Here is a 17,551-nt window from a genome sequence, read left to right as displayed (position 1 = left end):
GTTTCTGTTTTACCTGACTTTTATAAAAACTTTAAACTGTTTAAGTTAGAACTTTCTTCATAAATATAGATCAGCCTTTATGGTTTCAAATTATAACTTCACGTGTATGATACTTTTTGAAATAGAACTGTTATCAAATAAATTATATATATATTATTATATATTATATAAATTATGATGATTGTTTTGATGACTCTGTTTTCAGGTTTTGTACCAGAAAATCAGGTGTTATCTGTGGATGAGTCTAAGGTTTACACTCCACCTAACAAGCTCCATCTACCGGATACGCCGGTAACCACAAGCGATTCAGCATTCTCAATGCAGGAAAGTGATCTGAGTAGTTCCGAGTCCTCCAGTCCGACATACAGCAGGGAGATCCCAGGGTCGGAGAGAGTTCCCTCATGTGCTCGATAATGGGGTCAGTCATGGGTCAGAACGGGTCACGCAGGTTGATAACAAGGTCAGTCAAGGCCATTCAAGGTCAAGATGACAAAAATAATGCTAGTTGATCAAAGGAATTATCTGTACCTGCCTTTTTGTTGGTTTTTTTTTTTTTTGGAAAAAAATGTTGACAGTAATTTTGTTATTTCATAAAAAAATTGTGCTGGCAAGCTACATTGGTGTTCACTAAATTAAATGTGATAATCTAGCTTTGGACTATCATTTAACGTTGTTGATCCCATGTATCGTTGAATGTGTGTATTTGTCATTAATCTTACACATTCTGGAGGATTATATTATGTATGTTGAAGCTATTGTGTGTAATGCATTAATTACAGGTTGCTCAAGATCTGTTTAAGTATGACTCTGGGAATGTCACCCCTACCAGTAGGTACCTGAACAGGTGAGTACCTTATTATTACTGGGAATGTGTGTGATCAGGGATGACAGGTCCTCCTGATGATCAGATCTAGTTCACATGGCACTAAGTTACATTATATTCTGTCATTCAGCAATATTCTCCCTGAATTACTCTGTAGAACCATGGAGTGCCGGGTCGTGATGATCTTCTGTAGAACCATGGAGTGCCGGGTCGTGATGATGTTAATGATAACTTCTAGAAATAGACCGTATGTTGCCTGCAATAAAGGAAACCAGATTTGTTTAAGCATGTGAAGAACAATGTAAATGTTTTTCATATGTTTCTCATTTGCTTCACAGGATGAATGATTATTTTCTCTTACCCTGTTTACCCTCTTATGTATCTAATATTGATGTTACATCAATGCAAGAAAATGTTGATGTGACGTGATTGAATTGTCGACGTGAAGTCATTGTACTGTTGTCATGACTTCATGGTAAGAGAAAAACCAATCTTGTACAAAGGGGGTAAACTCTATATGACGTTGCCTACAATAACGTAACGTCATCATTTTACCTTGAGTAACTATGTAGTAAATTCCATGGAGCATTGTAGATGGCACAATGAAAAACTTTCATAAAAGCTTACATTTGCTGGCATGTATGTGAGAAAAATAATGACTCTGTTCCACGAACAAGGATATCTCAACCCTTTTGAAGAGTTCGGCTGGCCAGCACTCAACAAGTCTTGTGTTGACTGGCCAAGCTCTTACACTTGGGTTGAGATATCCCTGTCCACGGAACAGACGCATGTTAGATTCTATTATTGACTATCTTAAGTTTGTCTTTCCTGACCCTGGCTAGGTTAAATACACTGTGCATGTACAAATGTATGACATATTGACCTTGTAGAGTTTTCATCTTTCCTGAGTTCGGCATTAACACCCGTCTTTTTTCTCTATGTACTTATAGTCGCTCTGAGAGCGCAGGATCAGCCAACAGCACACCAGAGTTGCCAAAGCGACCACCACTTCAGCCTCTCTCTCGCAGCATCAATTCTGCATTTGAAGCTTATGAGAAAGCATCATCTTATCGACCGATGGACAAAAACAATCCATTACCTGGCGTGGATAGTAAAGGTGCTCCTAATGGAGGAGGATCTAGGCCTCGCCTTCCTAGTGTCCCAGGGTTTAAGGTATAGCACTATATATAGAATTGGGTTTGGAGTATTACATTCGTCAGTCATTCACTCTTTGCTTGATCATTGATGTAAATACTATTTATCAAGTTTAAGTCTCAACTTAACTATTAAAATGATGACAGCATGAATTGGTTACTTGGCATAATGTGACAATGAATGCATTATGACATATATATGAGACTGATGTATTAAGAATATTAGCTAGCCCATCATATAATTTACTGGCAATTACTGTATCACCTAGGTTATTTGTGATCCTACTTCTTACACAAGTTTACTATGTTTTAGAGATCGACACATAAATAAAAACTTTATACATGTATACACCCTTTATCAACAAAATGATATCCATGTCTCGATGATCCTAATTTATCAACTGTATTAAGCATTTTAAATCTTCTGTTTGGGACTTTTTCTCCCAGTGCAATATAGAATTAACCTATCATCCACAGACAATACCGACAGACAAGGACAGCCAATCAGATCGCGCCTCCACACCTTCCTCTCTGATCTCAACTATCAGTAATGAGCTCAACGATATGGCACAGTCTGCCTCCAACACTATGTCCGAACTCTTTGGTAAGTGAAAAGTTTAACCCGAGTAGCAGGCAATGTTACATTGGTATCTCCTATCTATTACATTGTTGTCTCCTATCTATTACATTGTTGTCTCCTATCTATTACATTGTTGTCTTCTATCTATTTCATTGTTGTCTCCTATCTATTACATTGTTGTCTCCTATCTATTACATTGTTGTCTCCTATCTATTACATTGTTGTCTCCTATCTATTAAATGGTCATCTCTTACCTATTACATTGTTGTCTTCTATCTGTATATGGTCATCTCTTACCTATTACATTGTTGTCTTCTATCTATATATGGTCATCTCTTACCTATTACATTGTTGTCTTCTATCTATATATGATCATCTCTTACCTATTACATTGTTGTCTTCTATCTATTAAATGGTCATCTCTTACCTATTACATTGTTGTCTTCTATCTATATATGGTCATCTCTTACCTATTACATCGTTGTCTTCTATCTATATATGGTCATCTCTTACCTATTACATTGTTGTCTTCTATCTATATTTGGTCATCTCTTACCTATTACATCGTTGTCTTCTATCTATATATGGTCATCTCTTACCTATAACATTGTTGTCTCTTACCTATTACATGGTCATCTCTTATCTATTACATTGTTGTCTCCTATCTATTACATGGTCATCTCTTACCTATTACATTGTTGTCTCCTATCTATTACATTGCTGTGTCCTATCTATTACATTGTCATCTCTTATCTATTACATTGTTGTCTCCTATCTATTACATGGTCATCTCTTACCTATTACATGGTCATCTCTTACCTATTACATGGTCATCTCTTACCTATTACATTGTTGTCTTCTATATATATATGGTCATCTCTTACCTATTACATTGTTGTCTCCTATCTATTACATGGTCATCTCTTACCTATTACATTGTTGTCTTCTATCTATATATGGTCATCTCTTACCTATAACATTGTGGTCTCTTACCTATTACATGGTCATCTCTTATCTATAACATTGTTGTCTCTTACCTATTACATGGTCATCTCTTATCTATTACATTGTTGTCTCCTATATATTACATAGTCATATCCTATCTATTACATTGACATCTATCATTACATTGTCATCTCTTATCTATTACATTGCCATATCTCCTATCTATTACATTGACATCTCCTATATATTACATAGCCATATCCTATCTATTACATGTTGTCTCCTATATATTGCATATAGCCATATCCTATCTATTACATTGTTGTCTCCTATCTATTACATTGCTGTCTTCTATCTATTACATTGTTGTCTCCTATCTATTACATTGCTGTCTTCTATCTATTACATTGTTGTTTCCTATCTATTACATTGCAGTCTCCTATCTATTACATTGTTGTCTCCTATCTATTACATTGTTGTCCCCTATCTATTAAATTGTTGTCTCATATCTATTACATTGTTGTCTCCTATCTATTACATTGCTGTCTTCTATCTATTACATTGTTGTCTCCTATCTATTACATTGCTTGCAGTCTCCTATCTATTACATTGTTGTTTCCTATCTATTACATTGTTGTTTCCTATCTATTACATTGTTGTCTCCTATCTATTACATTGTTGTCTCCTATCTATTACAGTGTTGTCTCCTATCTATTACATTGTTGTCTCCTATCTATTACATTGTTGTCTCCTATCTATTACATTGCTATGTCCTATCTATTAAATTGGTATCTCCTATCTATTACATTGTTGTTTCCTATCTATTACATTGACATCTCCTATATATTACATTGTTGTCTCCTATATATTACATTGTTGTCTCCTATCTATTACATTGTTGTCACATATCTATTACATTGTTGTCACATATCTATTACATTGTTGTCTCCTATCTATTGCATTGTTGTCACATATCTATTACATTGTTGTCTCCTATCTATTACATTGTTGTCTCCTATCTATTACATTGTTGTCACATATCTATTACATTGTTGTCTCCTATCTATTACATTGTTGTCTCCTATCTATTACATTGTTGTCTCCTATCTATTACATTGTTGTCTCCTATCTATTACATTGTTGTCACATATCTATTACATTGTTGTCTCCTATCCATTGTTGTCTCCTATCCATTGTTGTCTTCTATCAATTAACGTAGACATCAGTGTAGACCATCAGGATGAGTGAGGGTCTACATGGTAAAATTATATGGATGTAATTAATTAATTAATCATTGTTATATAATAGTGATTAGATGTTATAGATATCAATAATGTGATGTTCTTTTAGATTGACTTTTTATAAATGAGTTGTATTGCTGAATTATGGCTTGTTTCTATCATAATGTAAGCTTTATGTTTATTTTTATTTATTTACTTTATTTTGTTTACTGTTGATAGCTGTGTGATATGTTATGTGTACAATTATGGCTATATGTTATAGATATTGTCTCACATCTTTGTCTGCATTTTCTGGATGTTAATTAACACTACGTAATTGGGAATTTTAGCAGATCATCCTTACAAGCTCATTATTATCCATACTTGGCCATCATATGTGTATCCTGTTACATTTCTTTGTTACTGCTCAATGCCTGGTATAACACCTAATATTGCTTTGTTTACAAAAGTTTGCTCTAGTTCCGATCAAGATACCTTAGACTTATGATACAGACCTACTTTATAAAACTTTACTCCAGTTTTGTGTTAATTTCTGTTGATTGCAGAATCAGAACAAGAAGGTAATTGATAGACCATCCTAATACTATCATTTCTAGAATGATGATAAAATCAAAATAGTTATAATTATCAAAATGTATAATTGCACAATGTTTGGAATTTCCACCATGAAGGAATAGAATTTGTAGTTGGGATATTAAGTTATTGGACAGTTCTGCATGGGGAACTTGCCTGAGATGACTAATTAAAATCATAATGAAATAAATTTATTAATTTATGATTGATTGGTACATAAAACCAGTTTGTCAGGCTAATTCAACACAAATGCTTGACTAGGGCAGGGTGCTAAGAATGTTACTAGATATGCATGTCTGACTTTCATTACATTGTTAGTTGTATTATATGTATAAGCATGAAAATATTAACACTGTAATTACATGGGAACTTACATTGTTAGTTGTATTATATGTATAAGCATGAAAATATTAACACTGTAATTACATGGGAACTTAAATTTGTACAAGATCTGTTCTAATAAAGGTACTAGACTCCATTTAATCTATACTACAACCTTGTAGTATATAATATCAGGAAAATGTCACACTGCCGTTAACAAATTATAAATGTTGAAAAATGGAATGTTTTAATAGTTCCCAAAGTGTGACAAACAGAATCGTGCACTTGTTACCAGCCTGTGATAAACAGAATGTTTTTCTTGTTACCAGTCTGTGATAAACAAAATCTTGTACTTGTTACCAGCCTGTGATAAACAGAATCGTGCACTTGTTACCAGCCTGTGATAAACAGAATCTTGTACTTGTTACTAGCTTATGAAACAGAAGCTTGTACTTGCTACCATGCAGCCTGTGATAAACAGAATCTTAAACTTGTTACCAACCTGTGATAAACAGAATCTTGTACTTGTTACCAGCCTGTGATAAATAGAATATTGTAGTTGTTACCAACCTGTGATAAACAGAATCTTGTACTTGTTACCAACCTGTGATAAACAGAATCTTGTACTTGTTACCAACCTGTGATAAACAGAATCTTGTACTTGTTACCAACCTGTGATAAACAGAATCTTGTACTTGTTACCAACCTGTGATAAACATAATCTTGTACTTGTTACCAACCTGTGATAAACATAATCTTATACTTGTTACCAACCTGTGATAAACATAATCTTGTACTTGTTACCAACCTGTGATAAACAGAATCTTGTACTTGTTACCAACCTGTGATAAACAGAATCTTGTACTTGTTACCAGCCTGTGATAAACAGAATGTTTTACTTGTTGCTAGCGTGGGATTCTGATGATGAGCGTGAGATTGAACAGAGATCAGACCCTGGTACTTAATTATGTTACAACATGGGTTCAAGGCTTCCATTTGGGGAAAATGTTTTATATATTATGAATATTATTTCTTATTTCCAAACTATTTATTCCTCCACAAACATCCCATAATGGTTTTTCTGCTATTATATATTAGGTGTGCTTTTTACAGTCATGCTTTTTATATGCAAATGGTTCCATCCAAACCTGATTAGCTTATATTGTTTACTTTTATATATGGCACAAAAATAATTATTTTTAATCTTTAATACAATCCTTTGAATGCTACGTCCTATAAAAATAGCTTACCAACATATCCAACCACTGTGACCTTCGGGTATGAGCTAAGCGTATCAATTATAGTTATTTTTTAAAAATCATTACTTACCAGGTATGTAATTTTGTCAATCCCAGAATTTTAAATGCTTAAATTGTAGCCGCATATGTTGACTAACCTGCACACTTTGTTTCTGAATGAATGTCCTGGTAATGTTAGGGCAAGACCAGCTACTGTAACAATAACTTGGTGGTATATGTTATCATTGTTTGCAAATGTTATGCATGATTTTCATCAGGTGGTGACCATTTTAAAGGGTACAATTAAGTCAAATAAGAATTTGTTGTAAGACTGTAAAACTTTTGAATTCTATATGAAATTGCAAAATTTACTTATTTAATAACAAAATCTTGATGTTATGTTTAGCATTAAACTTCAGAGTAATTATTTACTCTTTTCAGTAATGCTGATACCATATGGTACAAGCACATTCAGTTCCATAGTCCTGGACTGAGTTTTTGGATCATTTCAATGGTTTTTCGCTAAAAAGATAATGATTAATCCTGGTTTATTATTCACATGTTGTACAGAACATATTCTGTTCCAGTTGTTCTATAATCACTTTGCTTTCATTTAATCCTATTTAGATAAATACAGTCAATCTATATTGAATGCTGCTTTCTATTAGTTCTGTATGTACTGAATGTTTTGTTACTTTTTGAAATGGTCCAATATTTTAGCTATGCATGTGTTCACATATTAGCATGTGACTTTTTCTTGGGTTACTGTCGGTGATGGGTACAGCTTTGTACATGTGGGAATGGCAGCTTAATTTCTTATTGTATTTAATGTATTCATTTGATGTTTATTTAATATTCAATTTATCTGCATTCAGAGCATTTATATAATCAACAGAGTGTGTTCATAGCGAATCTTCAAGGAGTTTAAATAATATGCATATATAATGAATATATGCTTTAATCAGTTCAAAGAGATGTTTGTAAATATTTTCAGAAAACTTTCTATGATATCTATAAAGTTGGTAAATTTGACTAATTCTAACACAAATATCACCTTTGTTGTGTGTTTTCAGGCTCCACCAGAAGTCCACAGTCTCAGAAGCCTACCAAACCTTTTGCCCCATTAGGTAAATAGATACCTGTACACTGTATAGTATTCAGTCCATGTTGCCAAAGAAAAGGGCTTAGTACAAGTACTAAGTCAGGTCAGGAAGACAAATGGTTTTGTTGCTATCTTATATATATCAAGGCTAAAGGAACTGTCGACAGTCAACTCAGCAAAATTCATGAAGTCATCCTGATATTGGCTATGGACTTCTTTAAATTTCAAAATCAATTTTTGGAAGCTAAAATATCAATTGTAGAAAATTTTACATTGCATAGATCGAAAATACAAATTTAATATAACTATACAATGAAATGATTTATGTTGCCTCTTGGTGACCTTTTAAAACAACCTTTCATAATTAATTTTGAAGGTCATGGCCAGGTATTTGATTAGCATACAGCGGTAGGTTGGAGACTGGATTACCTTGAATATTTCAGGGTTGCTTCCAATAGTTTGCCTGTTCCACATTTATATGAAGTATACCCAGTAAATTTTGCATATGATTTTATTCATTGGTTCAAACAACCTTTTCAGGTGACAGCTGTATATTGATTTATTTATTCAATTCAAAAATAAGGTTTCTTTGAAAGTTGTAATCTTTAGTATTTGAATCAGAATATAATTTTAGAAATATCTTTGATGCTTACATAGCTAAATAGCTGAATGTTTCATAACCAGGAAACCGAAAGGCCTTAGTTGAAAAATCTGGCCTTGTAAAGCATGCCACTCCCCGCAAACAGAAGGATACGTCTAAACAACCTGGCTCTGACTCCAGGGGTGCATCCAACAGGTAAGTGGTTCAGGGGAGGTAACTCTTATTGAAAACCGCCGCCATGTTCATACTATCACAAAACTTCTCTACTTTGCCTGTCATACATATAATTATAACACTATTGTGATGTCATATTTAGCTTTCCTGGGAAGTGTATGCTTATTTTCTTGTTTATAATACTATACAACATTAAAAGGATCTTTTCATTTTCCTATAATATTAATAAGAATATGTTACACTGAAAAATAATTTGATGTGCTATTTGCCTGCAGGATTGTGACTTTTAAATTAAATTCTTTATTATATCTACATACATCCAAAGTGATCTATTTAAAATCTTTATAAGATTCCACATACACCTCAGATCTTTACTTAAAGAGGTACAGAAGATGTCAGTTCTGAGTGTATTGGTCAATCATTGGTATGGATACCGAAAGGCATGCACGGCGACGTAATAAGATGTAAGAATTAATCCAAGTAGTTTAAGTAATTAACTTAATCAAAACCAGTAAGTTGGCAATTTATTGGCCGACTAGTTTTGCCTGTGTATGCGAGTCTTCATCAAGACAAATACACTACCCACTTATACTGGTGACGCTTGGGTATGTTGTGATTAAAACTACTTGGATTAATTTCTGATCTTAACTAATATAACTATTGATTAACTTATGCTTTGTGTGCCAGTGAGAACCAACAGTTCCTGAAAGACATCGTCACAAATGTACTCGATGGACAGGGAGTCAGCTGGCTCAAACTTGGACGCATACGAAGACTCATGGAGGACGAAAACTATCGAAACTTCATTGTCAGCCGTCTGAACAAAAACTTGGACAAGAAACTGAACGATGACACACAGCATTTGGAGGATGCAGTAACTACTTTTTTTTATGTTTTGGAAAGATCCTAACGATAAATTTATGCCCTGACTTTATATTTGCCTGCCATGATAGTGCATAATATGTTGTTTAGTTCTCTTCTTAACCTACAAAAAATGTGTAAAGAAATAAATGTTAACCATCACAAAGGGTCAAATCAGAGTTCTATTGTTCAAAATGAAACACAAACATCATTTGTTTTTATGAAGTGACAACATTATATTAGTCCCCACAGGGATTAAAATTATTTAATTGTTTAATAAATTCCATATGAGATATCTACTCATGTAATATTCTGTATATCTGTTGGTTTCTAGTATAATCTGATATGCCACATCTGTTACAGTCAATGACAAAGCAAGTGTTCAAGGGGATGATGACCTTAGTGAAGGCCATTGTACATGGCCTGGAACATACCTACCAAAACCATGGTCTAGGGGGCATGGCTAGCGCCTATATGGTGCTGGAGATTGCCCACACTCACTATTGGGCCAAGGAGATCATCCCAGGCACTGGCAGCAGTAACCGTAGCGACACAAGTGTCACTCCAGAGGTAGGTCAACTCGGTTCATTTACACATGCATGATGTGTGTAATCATAAAGAAGAAAAAAAGACAAACATGCATGAAGCATGATTCAAATGAATTAGTGTTTGAGCATGGTGTCATCTTATATCAGGTCCCTGCTAGATAAAATAAAAATGAATAGGAGCTGAATGCAGCTCTGTATGACGACTACTAACGATCAGCATGTAGGTGTAATAACAACAGTGGTTTAACTGACGAGGTTGACGCTTAACAATACCATATTGCTACAATAGAGAGTGTACTCGATCCCACCGATCGCACGTGATACTGGTTCACCTGTCTGCCTCAGTAGATAGTGTACTCGATCCCATTGATCGATGTGAAACTGGTTCAGCTGTCTGACCGCAGTTTCCTGATAGTTCGGGTTCCTCCAAAGCTAAAACACCAAGGTTAGCAAGAGTTATTAATGATAGTTGGTCAATTTTAATGTGAATATGGTTTTTGTAATAAGCTGATTTAATAATATTTATTCAAAATTATCAAGATAGTACAAGGTCAGATGTTATGAAATTGGAGAAAAAACAGTCTAATTATAGGTCTTGGGGAGAGACGAAATAAAAGGTTGTTCATGGGTCTGTTTCTGGAGGGGCAAAATGAAGTGAAATGTAATTCGCTGATGACATTTATACATTTGATATTGTTCTGAAAGAGATTAACTAGGCTGTGGATTTCCCGTTATGAAATAAAGATTTTTTGGGGGAAATTATTTTTAAAATTTGTCCCTAATGGTAGTTGTCAGGAAGAAACTGACATACTTGATATATGTAAGAGTGATATCTCTGATTTTGACTCTAACAGATGTTGTATTTATTTAAGCATCTTGCAATTACCTAACCACCTGGCACCCAATACTAATCATTGTAGATCAACTCTCCGTATGGCAGTCACGAGAGTTTGTCATCACGAAGTGAAGATTCTCCCCAGAAGTCTGAGTCCCACAGTCTGCACGAAGAACATATGGTTGCTGCCCTTGGTAGGAACTCTCTTTGAATTGCACCTTATTTACCTATATATCTTTTTATCTTTTGGTTTGGAGCTATGTGTAGCCATATATAATCTGAGTATAACTAATCACATTTTGTTATCTCTGCCTTCACTCTCTTTCAGCTTGATGTAAATCAATAAATCTTTTAGTTTATTAAACCTTGTTTATAAACTTATTATGTAATGCTGAAATTTTAAAAGTTTAAATTATTTTTTTATCTTTTACTGTAACATTAAGTCCGCTCTCATAAAAAAGTGTTCTGCCTCCTGCATGTGTGGCATAAATTGTCCAAATATTTGATTGTAAATTTAAATGGTTAAATTCAAAGGTATGCCAGGATATAACAGTAGTTATACATAGCAAGATTAATCAAAATGAAAATTCTTGAAAACAAAATTAAATTGGAATATAAGAGTTTGTCTGAAAATGAACAGAACCAGAAAAAAAATCACAATTGGATTTTTATTAAACATTCTGTTGAAATGTTAATTGTAATGGCTACTGTTGGTTTATGGCATTAACCACTATCTATCGATAAAGGAAAGGAATGAAGGGTTTGATGTTATCAAAAAAAAGATAATATTAAATAAGATAAACCTGACCATCCTACACCTATAGCTATCAGTGTTTTTAATACATGCTGCTTATTCTGTAATCAGCTTCTAGTCATGTGAATTTAACAGCTTTTGCATTGCAGCATGTTCATTTTGAGCATTCAGTTTTATTTCATTTTATTTGTCTCCATTATTTGCTAAAATGCCCATTCTTCCCTCCTTGATTATAATGGAGCCATTCTGAAAAAAAAAACCAGTTATGCAGTCAAAATATTTTCATTTTTCAAAAATTTGCAAAACTAATCATTAGTTATGTACAGAATTGTATGGAATATGTTTTTTCCTTCAATCTTGTGCAATTATTTTGTAGAATTAATATCACAATTCATATAATGTACATGGCACATAGAAAAATACAAATACCATCACTTTTGTATAAACCCTGTATTTCAAAAAATAGATGACTCTTTAAATACTAACTTTTTTTTGTGGCTACAGTTTTGGGGATTTGGGTAACCCTTCATCCTGTTTTGTTATTTTTTATTTGATTGGCTTAGCTTATCATTTGCTGTGTTGTACTTTGAGCGTATTTGGACCGAGTGATTTGATTGGTTGGCAGGCTCTCACCGTGCCGGTTTATTGCCCGCTGTAGGTCACACATGTCCCGGCTGGACCCGGGCGGAGCGGCCTGTACCTACCCACTATTCTGATCACTCCACCTCTAGCAATAGCACAGAGTCAGGTTGGTATCCTCCTGTTGCACACACCCACTGCTTTTCCCAATGCCTGTCCCCGCCCCCAGAGCTTACTCCCCACCGTTAAAGGCTTGCTTGGCTAATTATGCATGCCCCACTGTATGTTGTTATACATAATATTCATGTCTGATGTCTGACCACTAAATCCCATTATTGAGTTAAACAGCTAAAAAGGGACCTCTGTATCATGATGGTTTCGTCCATGTCAATATCTTCGTTGGTTGGTTATAATATTCCTGTTGTAATATAACTCATACTGTAATTTTAAATCATTTAACAATTATTATTATTTTGTTTACTCCCATAACAACATATATGATTTCTGGATGTTCCAGACAACAGAGTTAAAAAAACCAGTCCTGTTCACATTTTGTAAAAGTAGATAGAGAAATAAATTAAAAACGAATGGCATTATAGACGTGACAGACATCCCTGCAAAAGACATGTTCATTACCTTGTAACATATATTCTATTTTCTAATTTTGCCAGCGTAAGCTTGATTTTGAATAAGCCAATTTTATGATGCAGAAAACTTCATTTGTTTTACATTTTAAATTTTCCATGAAGTTATTAATTTGATTAAATTTTGATTTCATTGGTTATTCTGACGATTGTTTAAGATTAATTATGTGTGAGTGTTTGTTTCATGTAACAGTCTTGCATTAAGCATGTATGCTTTCAATAATCTTACTGTTTTGCATTCTGTTTGCTTAAAACCGTAATATCCTGCCTATAATAGCCCTATTTTACATTACCGTAGATATGTCTTTTGTGGGCTATCTTTTTGATATGTCGAATTGAATGTGAAAAAATGTGGGTTCTAAGTTATTTGTTCTTGGTGTTGAAATACAAAACTTTTCAAAATTGTTTCGCTTCCTTTGTCTTTGAGTACTGTGCTCACTTTTGACAGCTGCAGGAATTTTGTTAAAAAATACAAAAATCTGCCAGTTTGGGATATTCAACTTTTTTTTTTTTTTTTTTTTTTTTACAAAATTCTTAAAATGCTCAATTTTACAACCCACGATCTACATACCCTGATGCGGGTAATACGCAGGAAATTACGGAAATAGTGTCTTTGGTGGCGTGTTCTTTCATCGATTTCTTATTTGTACATATTATTGTTTTTCACTAACACAAAATTGAATTGTAGCCTTTTGATATTTCTTCTCGAATTTCAGTCTATAGAACAATAATCTTAATTTGGGTAATTGTATTAGTTAGGTTCTGGTTAAATGAAATGTCTCGGTTATATTAAAAGACTTACTATTGCTACAGCTGCATCAAAACACTCTTAATGTATGATCATACATTTTAATGGATAGCATTCAAAATGTTTATTATAATTGGGGTTTTTTTCTTTTTGTTTTGTAAAAATATCAATCATAATTGATTTTTTCCATTTTATTTCTAATATTTAGTGAAATGCATGCAACATGATTTACATTGGTAAAATAAAACTAAGGTTTGCATGTTTATTATTGTTCATATTTCTGAAAGTATTTATTATATGATGTTGAAATGCCTGTAGAATGCTAGTATAAAATCTGAATTGGTGACCCAGGTATTTTACTGACTTGTAGTCGGAAGCTGAACCTCTGTAGAATGCTTTTAAATTTAGATAGTCAAGCAAGTCCCAAAGTGAGGGAGCACAAGAAGTAGTCTGTGACAGACAGATTTAATGTGAGGAGATCCAATTCAAAATATTTTCTTTGATCAGAGAGGACATCATTTTAGTTTATATTTTCAATTCATTCTAATTTTTTTTGTGTATTTTGATTAGACTGAATCAGATGGATTTATTGCTCATGAGATTTTAAAGACATTTTAATGACATGTTTTTATTCAGCTGTTTTAAGGAAACATCACTGGTGTTGGTATGCTGTGGTCAAGTCTTTGCTATATTTTCAAATCTGACTGATCATGCAGTCAAAGGTCAAGGTGACTGTGGTGTTACAGGATGACAGGCAGCCATTAGGATTGGAACTCTTTTATTCATGATGTGACGTAGACAACACAGTACAGTACAAGGGACATAACTCTTGCATACTTAACACTCAAGACTAGTATAGCATTACATTATATGACAGTGACTACTTCTAAAAAATAGAATTTCAGCATTACCTACTCTAGCTTGGACTCCTCACTCTATTGGTCATATTCATAGGCAAATTCTGATGAAACAGGTATGTTTTCACGGTTCACGGTCAGTGTTACTAAAAATAGATTTTTGCTAACATACTATCATCATATCATGCTAGTGGTCTTCGATCATATAAAGTGCTTGATTTGATGAAAGTTTGTGGGTATCCTATTATTGATTGGTCATGCCTTTGACAACTTGGATTATGAATATAATCTGTTAAATGTCAAGGTCACTATAACTAAGAATATAAGAATATAAATTCTCCATCACAATCTTTGTCATCACTTTAACAAAAAAAATTTATGACATTTTGATGAAGCCTCAGAAGTGTGTTGTATGTTTTTAAGCACACTTTGACAACTTCGTTGTTCTGCCTGTATAGGTTAATTATGATAAAATAATGCAAAATTAGAAATCGTACAGCTTCGTACTTTTCTCTCACATCATCGATTGTAGTTACAAGAATATCAATGCAATTATAAAAGTCAAGCAAGGGTTGGTGTCTGCAGTTAGTCAGGTTTGTATTTTTGTTGAAAGATGTATGCATTTGCCATTTTTTTTTCTTTACAGAAAATCACATTTGTCTCATTTTATAAGTATTGCTGTTTTGTTCAATTTAGAAATATTGTTTGTTTGCATGAGTCAAAATTAAGTTTCATTTAAAGAACTAAAATTTGAAAAAAAGAATTTATGTATATATATATATATATACCTTTTTTATGAATTTTTTTGTCAAGACCTCTTAACCAATCAGAAAACAGCAAACAATCACTGTCATATAACAACATGAGTTGACCACTGTTTTTTTAATCCTGGATGTTATTGGGATTCTCATCAATGAAAAATTGACTAAATATTCAAAACATTACCCCGGTACACCTCTGTGCATTACTGTTCAGTAAATGTCCATTAATACCGTTCAGTAAATATGTCCATTACTGTTCAGTAAGTATGTCCATTAGTACTGTTCAGTAAATATGACGATTGGCATTATCCTCCTCAGGGTCTCCTGTACTGGTAAATGGTGAAGAGTTTGAGAACATCGAGATCCAGTCGATGTCTTTACACCAGGGAAGTGTTGATGCTGGCCACGCTACCGTGATCACAACAGCGCGACATCCATTGGACCAGAACCGGAACACTGCCAAGTCCAACAATCCAAACAAGTGTGACATCATCATCACAACAGGAAGTGGGGTGAGCTCCGAGGCGGTCATGTCCTCCAACTCCGATGTGATGCACCAGATGGTGAAAAATAAAGACTTGTTCGCAGATGGCAAGCGTTTCAGTGTTGACTCGGAAAATTCAGAGGCAAGTACCCTGATGTCTAGCAGCTCAGAAACAGTGGGGGAGGATGAAGGGCAGAGGAAAAAACGGATAAACCATCACTCCATCAGGAGCACTTTGTCAGATAGCGAGATGGAAATGTCAGGGGTGCGTAGAATGTGATTTGAAGTTACGTCTATTTGCATGATATTTTCCTCTAAATTTCTATTTGGGATGGGGAAAACCATTAATTTGCATGTGAGAAACTTCTTTACTGTGTGTGAGGGGTGTTTTTTATTTACGCATACTTGTGAGAGTCCTTTGTATCAGAAAGCTTTGTCCTGAAAAATGTTTGTTTTTATATGAAAAAAGTATTTCTTGGCATGTAGTAATCTTTGCATGTGAGAAATGTTTGTTAACTTTGTAATTTATCAAGAGTTTGAATGTGAGAACTGTTTGTAGTGTGAGAACTGTTTGTAGTGTGAGAACTGTTTGTAGTGTGAGAACTGTTTGTAGTGTGAGAACTGTTTGTAGTGTGAGAACTATTTGTAGTGAGAAAAAAAAAAATTGTTCTTGTCGAGCAAAATCAATGATAAACTATTTAATACTTTGAAAGATGATTCTGAAATTTTTTTTGCATATGAAAAACTTGTTTCCATATGAATATGTCTGGTTTCTGTGTTAGAATGGTTGTCGAAGAAATTATTTATCTGCATGTGCAAATTACAGTGTTCTTACTTACTCCCATGTGACATTTGACCATTCCCACCTCCATGTCTGCTGTCAGGTTTTTCTTTTAAAGCTGACTAGTTTAGAAATTTTCCAACTTCATTTCAAGCTCCTGCAAGAAAATGCTTGCCAACTGTATACTGCTTTATAAATCTCATATAAGATATCCATCTTAATAGTCTCATAATTGACCGAGACATTTTTGGTTAATTCTTCATCCCAAATATGTAGGCTTGCCAGATTGTGCCCATAACAAGGACTTATATAGGCCCAAAACCCACAAACCTCCAGATCTGTTGCACATGATGTAATTGTGATGGTGTTATGATGTAATTGTGATGGTGAAATGGTGTTATTGTGATGGTGAAATGGTGTTATTATGATGGTGAAATGGTGTTATTGTAATGATGTAATTGTGATGGTGAAATGGTGTTATTATAATGATGTAATTGTGGTGATGTGTACCTACAGATGGTGAACTACACCAAGAGAACCCGATCCCCGAGTACCTTTAGCAACAAGAGCAGTCTGAGTACTGGACACCGCTATCCTGAAGGCAAGATGTTGAGTACGTCTCCACTGCCCCTGAGTCCTGAGACTTCCCGTATGTACCTATACGAGGGACTTATCAGTAAGTACAGCTTATAGCTACTTTATAAAAATGTCTGTAGGTTATTTCCTGTCTGTTGACCATCCACACACTAGTTATGAATGATATACCAATTTAACAGAAAACTAACTATCAAGGATGGTTTTTTTTCTTTCTTTTTTTCGAGAAACAATTTTATCAACAGGGCTAAAGCTATGTCTATTAGTCGTATCCATTAAAATATCTACGTTATTGTGTTTGGCCTTGACTTTAAATGGTCCTAGTTTTCTGACCTTCTTTCCCTCTGTCTCCA

At 34.0% G+C, this 17,551-nt stretch overlaps 1 protein-coding gene across 1 annotated transcript in view; it reads left to right on the top strand.

The window, feature by feature from the left end:
• Positions 1–17,551, top strand: part of LOC117336066 (MAP kinase-activating death domain protein-like) — a 124,622-nt gene that overhangs the window by 87,225 nt on the left and 19,846 nt on the right. Inside the window, 13 exon segments of the mRNA XM_033896428.1 lie at positions 206–439; positions 790–844; positions 1,774–1,979; positions 2,468–2,581; positions 6,547–6,594; positions 7,949–8,002; positions 8,662–8,773; positions 9,440–9,626; positions 9,977–10,183; positions 11,082–11,190; positions 12,376–12,498; positions 15,658–16,088; positions 17,121–17,280. Of these exon segments, the coding sequence (XP_033752319.1) occupies positions 206–439; positions 790–844; positions 1,774–1,979; positions 2,468–2,581; positions 6,547–6,594; positions 7,949–8,002; positions 8,662–8,773; positions 9,440–9,626; positions 9,977–10,183; positions 11,082–11,190; positions 12,376–12,498; positions 15,658–16,088; positions 17,121–17,280 (2,040 nt within the window).

The sequence above is a fragment of the Pecten maximus genome, chromosome 10 (genome assembly GCF_902652985.1).
Source record: "Pecten maximus chromosome 10, xPecMax1.1, whole genome shotgun sequence".
NCBI lineage: Eukaryota > Metazoa > Mollusca > Bivalvia > Pectinida > Pectinidae > Pecten > Pecten maximus.
This window is presented reverse-complemented; position numbering and strand designations above follow the sequence as displayed.